The sequence below is a fragment of the Sparus aurata genome, chromosome 13 (assembly GCF_900880675.1).
Source record: "Sparus aurata chromosome 13, fSpaAur1.1, whole genome shotgun sequence".
NCBI classification, from domain to species: domain Eukaryota; kingdom Metazoa; phylum Chordata; class Actinopteri; order Spariformes; family Sparidae; genus Sparus; species Sparus aurata.
This window is the reverse complement of record NC_044199.1, coordinates 9,967,667-9,980,603: the sequence shown is the minus strand read 5'-3', so window position 1 is coordinate 9,980,603 and position 12,937 is coordinate 9,967,667. Positions and strand designations below refer to the sequence as shown.

Below are 12,937 nucleotides of genomic sequence, written 5' to 3'. Positions count from 1 at the left end.
TTAAGTTACAACATAATTTTTAGCAGCTGTCAACAAACTCCGGAAATTACTAATAGCAGTAAAGGTTATAATGAAAGGTTCCAGCTGTATTTTGATATCATTATTTATTCCAGGCCCTCGACAAATATTCTTACCGCTGATTGAATCCAAAAAAAACATGCTCACTGAGAAACAGCAACAGGCCGTTGCTTGAGGTGTCACTTATGGAGGAAATAAGAGCTAATAAACACTCACTACACTACTTTAATAATCCCTTCTTCTGACTTTAGAGTTATATATATTTTACCAACCTTCAACATGTGAGATATGCAGCAGCACTCGATGATACATTTTTCACACTTGGGGGATTTCCCGCTGGCAAAATGTCAGCTGGAGAAGAATCGCCGAGAGTGTTTTGACCCTGCAAAAAATTAGTTTTGACTGTAACAATGCTCCGCTTGGTGTGAAAGTTTATTGTTTTATTTTCTCTCACTCAGCAGCTGCATTTCATCCGCTACGCTGAAAAAATATTGAGAAACGCTGCAGGATTTAGTCACTGTGGGTGGCGTCACAATTGTCCTTAGAAGTGTCGATGTGTTAAATCTGGTGTGTATCCAGTAGATTCCCTTCGTGGGGCTGCAACCAGTGACTGTTATACCTTTATACTTTTTTTTAAAATTATTTTTTAATCTAGTTAAGTGTAACTCTGTAGTATAAAGCCTTGTGTGGCTCCAGAGGAAGCTGCATGTAATCTGATAAATTTCCTAAGTGGCACAGTGGGTAATGATTTTATATTTCAGAAAGAATGAAGAATATATGGAATAAAAACATTTATATCTCTGGTTCTGATGTATCCATTTATATCATTTGTTTGTGAAACTGTCCATGTGTCCAACAGTGTTACAATGCTCGACCAGTGGACGGCTTTTAAATTGGTACAGTTAACCTTTAAATGTCAGTGACACATTTTCAGTGATATAAAACAGAAAAGCAGTAAATCTTCACATTTGAGAAGCCTCAGCCAGAGAATTTTTTGCATATTTTTTTTGCTCTAATGGATTGGCAAAATTGTCGTCAATTGATTTTCCATCAGTCAGCTAATCCTTTCACACTCACCTCACCTCACTGTTTTTTTTTTTTTTTTTGTTTCTTTTGTGAGAAGACTTGGAACAATATTTGGATCAATAAGCAGAGGCAGTTCTTTGTTAAGAGTCCCACATGTTTGCTCTTGTTATTTAGATAAATTCAATGATAAGCAGCAGGCCAATGACAGACAGGATGCTCACTTAATTGACTTTTACTACCAAATTCATTACTGTGATTGTCTTCAGTTTATAGCTCTCATTACACGGTTCTGTCTGTCAATCTGCAACCATCTGGCACCCGGGTACCCTGACAAAAAGACACAAAAGTGTTTGCCAATTCAGTTTGACCCAGGTCTGTCAGGGACACAGTGGGTGATAATGTTCTTCAGTATTTTCAGGTCATGCCCAGAATCGGAACTTGTGATAATTTGCTTCATTTGTTTTCCCCTCCTGTCCTCCTCAGCCTGTCCTGTGGGTCAGTTCAAGTCAGGCACAGACGGACAGTGCACTGGCTGTCCAGGATTCAGCCACGCCACCATCAGGGGGGCATCCGTGTGCGCTTGCCGCTCTGGATACCTACGTGCGGAATCCGACTCTCCAGACACCCCGTGCACTAGTAAGTATGCTGAAAACTCATGCACAGATTCACTTGCAAATCTAAAAAGGTGCTAAGCAACACAAGCATCCATTTGCTTGTTTTCACTCTTTACCTCCCCCCCTTCACTTCTTCATTTTGTTTTTACCATCTCTGGTGCTATTTCTCTCTGGTGTCATTTAGCCAAACTCCTCTAATCTGCCTTTGTGTCCATTGTCCCACGGCTGGGCATTGAGATGCATGTCTTTTGTGACAGGTTGTTTGGGGGTAGGGCTCTCACTCCAAAGTGGAAAAGGCATTGATGGTCTCAAGTGACACCTCCAATGCAGATTCAGGAATTTCAATTCAGCCGCATGTTGGTTGTGTGAATGGGAGGGACTTAATTAGGTGCACCCTTTTGCTAAGGCCGCCCACAGAACGTGAAACAATGTGACATAGAGTCGGCTGTTGACAGTTCCTGTTCCCTGCAGGTGTAACATCAACACCAGCTAGAATATACCAATTTTATTATTGCTGATAACTTTAATTACAAAAGCGTTATCTTAATTATAATCACGTAATTAGTACATTCCTATTATATATTCTATTTTTGTGCTAGATAGCTGGTTCAGTTCTGCTCATCACCTATATTTTCAATTTGTTTGTGAAATTGCACACCAGCCCTGCTATCTGTAAATCATGCGGACCTTTTCCCCTGAAAATAAGTGTTTTACATTACAGTGACAGCCTCAGTGAATTTAACAAAGTGGATTCTGATTGTAAAGCCATAAAATGTATCGCCTCTTAAAGATTCCCAAACGTCGACTGCGGTATGCATTCGCACCCAGAATGTCTATGATGTTGCCCCACTTGGGTTTCCAATGAGAACACTATTAGCACTTAAGTTAGCTGCAGGCTCAGTGACAAAGCTGTGTCTCCTTGGCAGGAACAGAAACTCATTCGCAGTGGCTGAGTGCTATTGCTGTTTAGTTATGCTTGGCTTGAGGCAATAGCTATCTTCTTACAATTTTCAGACGGTGATCATTATCATCCAGTTTTAGACAAATGTAATTGCACCAGTTAAATTCTGCAACACATATGCTCCTGCTGTGATGCAAAGCCATTGCGGGACCATTTTTCTGCTTCGTGACTTCATGTGCGGACTGAATAAAATGACTTCCGCGCACATGGAAAAATCCAGATAAATGATCTGTGTGGGTCATGGAAAGGTAAGGCAGCAGTAAAATAACACGGCAGAGATAATCATTTTTAGTGGATAGAGAAATTTTATGCACTTTGATTGCATCAGTCTTACCGATACCTACAAATTAAAATTGTGATGACTTTTCCACCGAATAATGTGACAAAATTTGGGGGATGACTACCGGTGCTCTCTAAAGGTATGTAGTCGCAACAAAAAGTGGAAAAGAGACGAAGAAAATAATCTTTATTAATTCACTCAATGTCCAATGTAGTGAAAACTTGGGCCTTTACTTCTCTGTAGGACCGCCCTCGGCCCCACGCAGCATCGTCACCGAGATCAACGACACCACACTCAGTCTGGAGTGGAATGAACCCCTGGACAACGGCGGCAGAACAGACCTGACCTACTCCATCAGGTGCTCTGTGTGCAGGTCAGCCAAAGGACCATGCCTCTCCTGTGGAGACAGTGTCAGCTACCGGCCCCAGCAGCACGGCCTGCTGGGTCGTAGGGTGGAGGTGTGGGGCCTGCTGCCTCACACCACGTACGGCTTCACAATCCAGACGCTCAACGGAGTGTCTGAGCTCAGCGGCAAGGAACCTGCCGGCGAAAGCGTCAACATCACCACAATCCATGACGGTGAGAGGCGGCAAGGAAGAGGTACAATGGTATAAATAGTCTGAATATCCTGTGGTATTTATAATTCTTCTGCCATCTGTGCAGTGCCGTCGCTGGTGTCTGTCATTCGAAAGAGTGACTCCACGGAGAGCAGTCTGACTCTGCACTGGTCAGTCCCAGCTCAGCCACACTACACCATCCTGCAGTACCAGCTACGCTACTGTGAGAAGGTGAGAGCTCCATGACAACATCTCTCAACTGTCAGCATTAAAGGTCACATACCATTCAGGTTCCCTGACTCATGTTTCATGATGATACTGCATTGGAAAAGTCACAATAGAGGAAATGTAAATGGGGTAGTTTCTCGACGGTAAAAGACTTCCTCAGTAAAAAAACAGGCAAGTCAAGTGAACTGAAAGACAAAGTGCCTGCAGTTCATCTAGCCAAACAATTATACTGTACATATTTCAGAATTTAGTAATTATGTATTGTGGTAAGATTGTTATTTTAAAAGTTGATACAATACAATTTTTTTTTAAAATTGATACTCAACGCCTCTTTCACTACTACAGCAAAATTGCTTTACCAACAATCTGCAAGTGTTCATAGAGAAAAGTCATTGACCACATACCAACACATTTGTATTAATATTAATATCTGTGCAGCCTTGAGCTAAAAATCTGTTTGTTTTTCTGTATTAATGTGCTCAATACTGTCGAATATAGATTGCATATTGTTTTAAACACGTGCTATTGGAAAGGTATCGAAGCATTGATAGTTTTGACGACTTATTTTGCAGCATATCTTCTGAAGTAGTGGTCATCTAATGACGTTTTCTCAGTGTTGCGTGTGACAACTGTTGAGACAGTGTACAGCACACAAGGGTGTGCACTTCACATTTCTGTGGCTAAGCTTGTTTTTTTGTTCTGACTAAAATAAAAAACAGACTTGGATGCACTTTCACACAGCTGAGATAGAGACGCTATTGTGTGAAAGAAAGAAATCTCAAAACATGTGTACCCCTCCAACATAGAGGAAATGCTTCTGATTAAGATTGTGAAATGCAATTGAATCTATTAAATTTAGTCTTTTTAGATGTTCCTGTTTAACACTCTCTTCCAGTCCAGCTAATTCATGTTTTTCATGCTGTAGGAGCGGCGTAGTGAAGATCAATGCCACTACGCAGAGAGTAACAGAAACCAGGCTGTGCTGACAGACCTCCGCAGAGCCACTCAGTACGAGGTGCAGGTCCGGGCGCGCACCATGGCCGGGTATGGCAGCTTCAGTCCTGCAGCTGTCTTCCGCACGCTTCCTGATGGTAAGAAAAGGCCCCATTTGCTCATGAAGTGGGATTTTCACACGCATTAGTGTTTTTTCTTTCTTTCACACATTTTCTTTTTTTATTTCCATTGGGAAGGTTTCTCAGATTCTTTCCTGCACAATCAGTTTCTTGTTATGACTTTGTTGCCTGTGTCCTTGTATTGAGTTTGTGTCCTTGTACCAAACCTCTTTGATATTATAAATTCCTGTCATGTTCTTTCTTCCCCTCTATTTCTTTTTCTGTACTGCTAATGTAAACCCCCTTGTCACGATTTCTTGCGTTAAGTTCTTTAACTCTCTCTCTCTCTCTTTCTATCTCTTTCTTCTCCATCTCTTTTGTTTGCCTCCTCTCTCAGGACAAGACTCTGCCTCCCAGTTCTTGGTACCAGGCATCCTTATCGCTGTTGGGATGCTGCTGCTTGTCGTTTTCGTCTTTGTGGCCGCCTATTGCATACGGTGAGAACTGGTGAAGAGGGAAAAGGGAAAGAGAAAGATTTGGAAAGCGAAGAAGCTGGTAGAATAACAGGAAAAGGGGGAAAAAATGGGGAAATCGAAAACCAGTAACAACCGTGACCCCAATTTTACAGCTTTGAACCACTTTGTTCTTTTGTTTATACAAATCATATCTTATCAACAGTGGATTTGCACTCTGCTACCGACACCATTTTTTGTTCTGTGTGAGGCAGACACAAAACAGCACTCATGATGTCTTTTGCTTACACAGCTAAAAGTTATCCTGCTCATTAGCACGTTTTCCTTGGGCTTCATTGTTTGAGTAAATACTGCTGGATGGCATCAGAGGGAGAAAGGGAAAGAGTGTGTGTGTGTGTGTGTGTGTGTGTGTGTGTGTGTGTGTGTGTGTGTGTGTGTGTGTGTGTGTGTGTGTGTGTGTGTGTGTGTGTGTGAGATTGAGAGAGATGACGATAGAGGTAGAGGGCAGGGAGAGACAGGATGCAGGCGTCCCAACCCTGTTTCCACAGGACAGGAGAACAATAGCCGTGACCTTGTGACACACACACTTAAACACACACACAAAAACCAGTGGCTGAGGCCCAGATCTGCCACTAAACCGAGGGTGGTGCATTATTGCTATTTTGGGCTTATGAGGTGGGAGAGGGAGAAAAATGGTGGAAGGCAGGGATCCAGTAGCTACAGGGCTGTTACAGTCTTGCAGGGATGAGTTTGCGCCAACAGAATTATAATGGAGTGGCTTGTGTCAAAGAGCACAACCATAGAGGCTGTTACCACAGGCCATCGTGTGTCGTGCGTCTGAGATCGCCGAGGATTGTTTAAGAACAACAAAAGCCTTTTCTGAAGCAGGCTCAGTTTTTTGTCAAAAAACATAATAGAATGGTGGCAGGAAGAGAGTGTCCTGCAAGGCACTGTATCTGTGTTAGCTAGAGTGTATTGGTCTGTAGCTGAACTGACCTCTGAACTCTCTGTGCATGCAGTCGGTCAAGAGTATTCCCCAAGGGGATCAATAAATTACCATATTCTCCTATGCTCGCTGGCATCTTAGTCATACAATGTGTGATGTTTTTTTTGGGCTCATTTATGCTTTTTTTAGAGTGTTTTCCAGTCAGAGAAGTATCTTTTTTTATTGCTCTGTTACTGCATCTCAACAGCCACATTGTAAGACCATCAATTTGCATCACATTAGGCTGATAAAGCATTTGGAACGCTTGGAAAAAAAAATGCAGTCTTAATATCTATTCTTCAGATAACTGCACTGCCATCCTAATCGTATTTTATTTATCTCCATCTCTCTCTGCCTGCAGCAGACACAGCCGGGTAAAGGATCCAGAACTCAGCGACAAAAACAACCAGTACCTTGTCGGCCAAGGTAACGGATGAAAGACATGCACATTAAACCTCAGCCTTGATTTACAACTCATTCACGTCAAGAAAATCTTTTTTTAATGTGAGCGGGCTCAGTGCAGTTCATAGTGCTCTAACATTTCTGCTTTTCCTTTCCCACGACTCTGTTTGTCTTCCTTCTTCAGGGGTCAAGGTTTATATCGACCCCTTCACCTATGAGGACCCTAATGAGGCAGTGAGAGAGTTTGCCAAGGAAATTGATGTTTCCTTTGTCAAGATCGAGGAGGTTATCGGTGCTGGTAAGCTCCTGCTTTTCCCCTAATTCAAAAACGTGTAGTGCCGGTCAAATCTCTCTGTAGACTCAATGACTGCATGAAGTTGTTTTTAAAAAATTTTTTTTATCTTCCTCTCTTTTAAAACAACATTGTTAAAAACATCTAATTTACAAAGTTAAATTGATTTTGTGACATTTTAAATAATTTCTTTGTCAGACAAAATTCAATATTGCCTCGTAAGTAAAGCAATTAACTGATAAATACGTTAGCAGCCCATATTGAAACACAAAGGGCACCTGTAGCTGCAAGCAAGCTTTACGTTTTACCAAAGACCGCTGTTGTCCTCTTTATGTTGTAAACACCTGTTAAAGAAAACATCCCTAATGTGTGTTTATGTGTCTGCGTGCGGCAGGAGAGTTTGGGGAGGTGTGTCGAGGACGGCTAAAGATCCCAGGGAAAAAAGAAAACTACGTAGCAATTAAGACACTAAAGGGAGGCTTCACTGATAAGCAGAGGCGAGACTTCCTGTCTGAAGCCTCCATCATGGGCCAGTTCCAGCACCCCAACATCATCCACCTGGAGGGGATCATCACGGCCAGCTGTCCAGTCATGATCCTCACAGAATTTATGGAGAACGGAGCTCTCGACTCTTTTCTACGGGTGAGTGTGAAACAGAGAAACACGCATGTTCGAAACACTGTCACTCAATTCTTCACTGATTTTCCAAGCGAACTGTTTCTCTCTCCCACAGCTGAACGACAGCCAGTTCACGCCCATCCAGCTGGTAGGTATGCTGCGCGGCATCGCCTCCGGCATGAAGTACCTGGCAGAGATGAGCTACGTCCACCGGGACCTGGCTGCTCGCAACATCCTGATCAACAGCAACCTGGTGTGCAAGGTGTCTGACTTTGGCTTGTCACGCTTCCTACAGGAGAACTCCTCTGACCCGACCTACACCAGCTCTCTGGTGAGATGACAAAGTGTTAATTAAGATAATCTACAGTATATCTGCCTGTCTGATGGTATTTACATATTTATGTATGAAATCGTGTTCGTCATAATAATTAACAAAAGCTAAAAATCACTTTTTCTTTCTGCAGTCATTTAAAAAATAATCCAAAAACACCTTCACTCTCTTTGTCCGAACCCTGTGTGAGCATGTTTATGTGAAGTTTATTTGCAGAGCTCACCATTTTCTTTTCTGTGCAGGGAGGTAAAATCCCAATCCGCTGGACAGCACCGGAGGCGATAGCCTTCAGAAAGTTTACTTCAGCCTCAGATGTCTGGAGCTATGGCATTGTCATGTGGGAGGTCATGTCTTTTGGAGAGAGGCCGTACTGGGACATGAGCAACCAGGATGTAAGTTTAAGCAAGAACCCTTTCTAGATTTTTAAGATTTCGTCAGCCATCGGAGACAGGCTTCTCCAAAACAGTTTCACATTTGCATGCTGAAAATAAAGAAAAAACAAATAGTTTGAACCAGGGAGTCAGGAGCTGTGTTTCCATCAAAATATTTACGCGCAATTTGATGTCTCGATTGTAAAAAGCTGATGGAACCAGCAAACGTCAACCTCAATTTTACAAAAGGGTTTTCACACACACTTGAGGGGGTTTGACTTTGATGAAAATTACAAACGGCCATACTGCTTTCCTCTGACAAAACTACACTACACAAAACCCAGTTATTTGCTCCAAACCAGTTGGTGAAAATGTGCCTAATTCATATTTTCTTCTTTTCCAAAGTTTACATTTTGGTTTATATTTCCTTGACAATTTGATGGAAACACAGCTAATGAAGTGGGAAATCTACATTCAGGATCTCTTTTTCCTGTTCTCTATTATTTACTTTGTCCTCCTGTTTGTCCCCTCCTAGAGATTGATTTTAATAACATCGAGGTTTGAGTAATAGTTTTTCTTCCTATCAGGTAATCAATGCCATAGAGCAGGACTACCGGCTGCCCCCGCCCCCTGACTGCCCCACCCATCTGCACCAGCTGATGCTGGACTGCTGGCAGAAGGACCGCTCGGCACGCCCTCGCTTCGCAGACCTCGTCAGTGCTCTGGACAAGCTGATCCGCAACCCCGCATCGCTGAAAATAGTGGCTCAAGAAGGAGCAGGGTGAGAGTGGAGATGTGTTTGAGTGATTGACACAAAGCCTGCCCCAATAACGTCATCGACGACAGTGAATATGCAGCTCGAGAATGCACAAAAGAAAGAATGTCTGTCCTTTCAAAATGTCTGTCTCCTGGTGTCCGTTTAGTTTTCCAGCCGTCAAAGGATAGACATTAGCCTCCTACTGCCCAATCTTATGTACCACCTTAATATCCTGCTGTGACCTGTCAGCCTCTTGCTGTGCCCATTTCCCTTCCTCCACTTTCTGACTGTCAGCTGGTTGCATACAGCAGAGGACACTCCACCCCTGACAAATCCCATTGTTTGTCCCTGTCAGTCACTCAGGCTCAGATTATACCTCTGCCTGTCGACTGGAATGTTGCTGCAGGATATATATACAAGTGCCTCACTGTTTTATTGATGACAGTGTTTGTAAGTTCTTCCTTTGTTTGTCCACTCTGTCCCCCAGGCCGTCCTACCCCCTGCTGGACCAGCGTGCACCTTTAGCCCTCTCGTCGTGCGCTTCAGTGGGGGAATGGCTGAGGGCCATCAAGATGGAGCGCTACGAAGACAGTTTTCTGCAGGCCGGCTTCAACTCAGTGGACCAGCTGGCCCAAGTCTCCACACAGTGAGTTCATATCTCCAGTTATTTTTATCTTAACTGATTAACTTTTCTCTGGAGAAACATTTTCACTATTCAATTCATATTTCCTTAGCAATGATGGCTGCAAACAAGCTAAATTAATCCTTTAAGACATTTAAGTATGAAAGACTATGGAAGCCCAGAGACCCAAAGATGATTACTTTCTTGTCTAATTAGTAATGTTTTTCATCTTCGCTTCAGGGATCTGCTGCACATGGGAGTGACTCTGGCTGGGCATCAGAGGAAAATCCTTTCCAGCATCCAGACAATGACCTTTCAGAACAAGAGCACTGCGACTGTGACCTTCTAGCTCACCTGTCCCCCAACCTTGACGTGAACACCAGCACACAGGTGCAGCCATGTACTGAGAGCACTCTGGATCCTCTCCTGCGACCAACTTTGAATACAAACTCCAAGAGAGATCGGAAGAATTTATCAGTGACTAAAAAGAAAATGAAGAAAATAAATGACTAAAGATGAGACTTTCCCATCGGGGTGAGATGGATGTCCAGAGACAAGCGAGTCATCTACAGTGAACAGAGGACAAAGCTGACATGCAGACGGACTCATTTTTACAGTTTGTTGTCAGTGTTTTTATTTCCACACAAGGTTAGGACCCAATAAATGTGCTTAACCATGTTAGAGAGATCAGAGTTTACAAGGTTCCTGTAGAATCATGTCATTTTGAAAACTGGCAGTTGAGTGATTTGTTGTCAAAATAAAAAAAAAATCACGTCACCAAAGGAGACGGAAAGGCCAGTGCCAATCCAAGTATTTCACTTTTCATATCATTGTGTAATTACGAATGAGAACTTCTTTCACCCTGGGTGTCTTCCATTAAATCCATCTGGATTATTTACAGACACCTTTCACATCAAGACTGAACATTCTTGCTGTTGGATTTTTAAAATGTTTTCTCCCCCATTTGATTTCAACATTACCTCCTCTTTACTCAGGTGTGATGTGAATTGCAGACTTTGAAGAGTGCTGTACTCGACCTAATCAGACATCTTTCACCTACCCCAGTCTGGCTCTCCCCTCACCAGCTTCTCGTGTGAGGAGAAGAGAGGCACAGAGACATATCTGCACTTTTGTCATTTCAGAGTGAATTGTATTCTCCATGTGTTTCTCTTGGAGTGTGGTTGGTAATCTCTACTGCCTGTGTTTCTGCTGGCAGCTCAGTTTTAATATTGTCAGGCTGATCGAGGACCAAGTGGACTCAGAGACCAGAGATCACTGTAGAATTGGTTTTCTTTGTGGAAATTGACCAAGGAAGCTATCTGGCCTCAAATTTGTGTTTTCTTGATATAACTGATACATTTTTAATTATCTTATTCTGTATTCTCCATCTTCCAGTGCCATTCAGTTGTCTTTGTGGACTTAAATGCCAATTTTATAAAGCAGAAATCTCTCCTGAATGATTTTTGTCTCATTTAAATGTACCTAAGGGGTACGTAGGTAAGGGTTACTTTGACATTTTGGAGTTGAGTGTATTATTTTCCTTCATCATACTGGTTCTGTATTTGGCAAAAACGCTTCTGATTTTTCCCCCAAAGATTTGCAAAAGAAAACACCATCTAACAGGCTAGCTTGTAGCCAGTAGCTGGTTTCAGGGCAGAATGCTAATAACTGCTGTTTGATTAAGCGGAGCAGGCCCCTTGCCTTCTATGTTAAGTGTTTTATTTTCTTTCATCATCTGATTTTTGTATGGTTATGAAAATGTCTCTGGTTTGGCCCCAGAACTGCAGAAAATTAGTCAACATTAAGCATGGAAAAACAGCACAACAGCTAATACGCTAGCTCGTAGCCTGGAGCTGGATTCAGGGTAGTATATGAGTAACTACTGTTGGATTAGCATAGCACAATGCTGGTTGTTGTAAAATATTTATTCTTTTGCCCTAAAGCTACACAAAAAATGTTTCTTAACAATCTTGACATTTGCCATGAAAAAACATGCACGGCTAACAGGCTAGCTTATAGCCAGAAGCTGGTTTGAGGGCAGAAGGCCAGTAACTGCAGTTTGATTAGCACGCAAGCCCCTTGCCTGTCATGTTAAAAGTGCTATTTTCTGTTATCCAATGATTTTCGTGTGGTAACTAAAATGTTTCTGCTTTTTGCCCCAAAGCTACACAAAAACAGCTTCTTAACAATCTTGACATTCAGCCAGAAAAATTCATGCACAGCTAACAGGCTAGCTTGTTGCCATGATATCCATTGTTTTTAGAATGCTAATAATGTTGCTGAGCTGCTGCTTAATTAGCAGAGTAACCCCCCCCCCTCCCCCTCACATTTTAAGTTTAGTGTATTATTTTTCTTTTCTTTTTCTTTTCTTTTGTCAGATGCTGGTTGTAGAGTCGGCCAAGCGTTTCTGCTTCTGCCTCAAAGCAAAAAGGCATTTCTCAATACAACTACTCGTTAACAGGCTAGCTCATAGCCAGTCGTATCCGTTGGTTTCAGGTTGGAATGCTAATAATACCGCTCAGCTGCTGTTTGATTAGCAGAGCACCCCCTGCATAATATTACAGGCTGTTGTTGAAGAGGAATAACAGACTCGAGATCAAAATGTCAAAGTATTGCTGAAAGACTGTGCCCCTCTTAAAGGATAATACCAGCCTTTTTGACATTTAGGTCATGTATAATTCCCCCCCCCCCCCGGTTGCTTACAGACCTGCAGTGAAGCAAGAAAAATGAAGCTTACACAGCAACTAAAAACATCTACGTGGAATACAAAATACATATCAGTGTTTCCAAATGGTTTTACCTCGGTGCCGTAGTGCACTTTTACGAAAGATTTTCATCTTTTGAGTTTGTTGTGTTTGTTTCTTGTTTTTTTACAGTTGGCATTTGCAATTTTTTTTCCTATCACGTGTGTTTATATTGTGGGATTTAAAGAGGTTAAAAGTGCAACTCACGCACATTCAAAATCCAGTCGGATGTGTTAATTGGGTGTAATGAATGATATTGTAGTCATCTTAATGTGCCCCATAAATATGGCGGTGATAATGGCGCCGCAGTGATTTTACAGTGGCAGTCACTTGAGAAAGTGTGGTTGAAACATCGGTGACACTATACAAATTGATTTTTTTCTAACATATGCTGATGTAAGGCCTCAATCAAAAACCCTGGTATTGTCATGCAAGAGTGAAAGAAGTACTTGTGGGAGATGTGGTCTTCATATTGAAGATCTCAATATAACAAGAGTCATCTTCGAAACAATGAATAGATAAAGTATGTTTTGATTACCATCCTGTGTGTAGGCTAATCTGTATTCAGTATTCATAATAAAGATACACACCAGTGTTTACCATCAA

The 12,937-nt window shown here is 42.2% G+C and overlaps 1 protein-coding gene across 2 annotated transcripts in view; it reads left to right on the top strand.

The window, feature by feature from the left end:
* The window catches only part of ephb4a (eph receptor B4a), a 39,542-nt gene extending 26,605 nt beyond the window's left edge, over positions 1-12,937 (top strand). Inside the window, exons 5-17 of one of the 2 annotated variants that reach the window (XM_030438402.1) lie at positions 1,528-1,680; positions 3,143-3,478; positions 3,563-3,687; positions 4,610-4,775; positions 5,134-5,233; positions 6,559-6,620; positions 6,781-6,894; positions 7,283-7,530; positions 7,622-7,837; positions 8,080-8,229; positions 8,796-8,989; positions 9,453-9,611; positions 9,828-12,937. In XM_030438402.1, the coding sequence (XP_030294262.1) occupies positions 1,528-1,680; positions 3,143-3,478; positions 3,563-3,687; positions 4,610-4,775; positions 5,134-5,233; positions 6,559-6,620; positions 6,781-6,894; positions 7,283-7,530; positions 7,622-7,837; positions 8,080-8,229; positions 8,796-8,989; positions 9,453-9,611; positions 9,828-9,936 (2,132 nt within the window). In that variant the 3' untranslated portion in view covers positions 9,937-12,937. Of the gene's footprint in view, positions 1-1,527; positions 1,681-3,142; positions 3,479-3,562; positions 3,688-4,609; positions 4,776-5,133; positions 5,234-6,555; positions 6,621-6,780; positions 6,895-7,282; positions 7,531-7,621; positions 7,838-8,079; positions 8,230-8,795; positions 8,990-9,452; positions 9,612-9,827 lie in introns of both variants that reach the window. The other variant, XM_030438401.1, reaches the window with a different exon arrangement.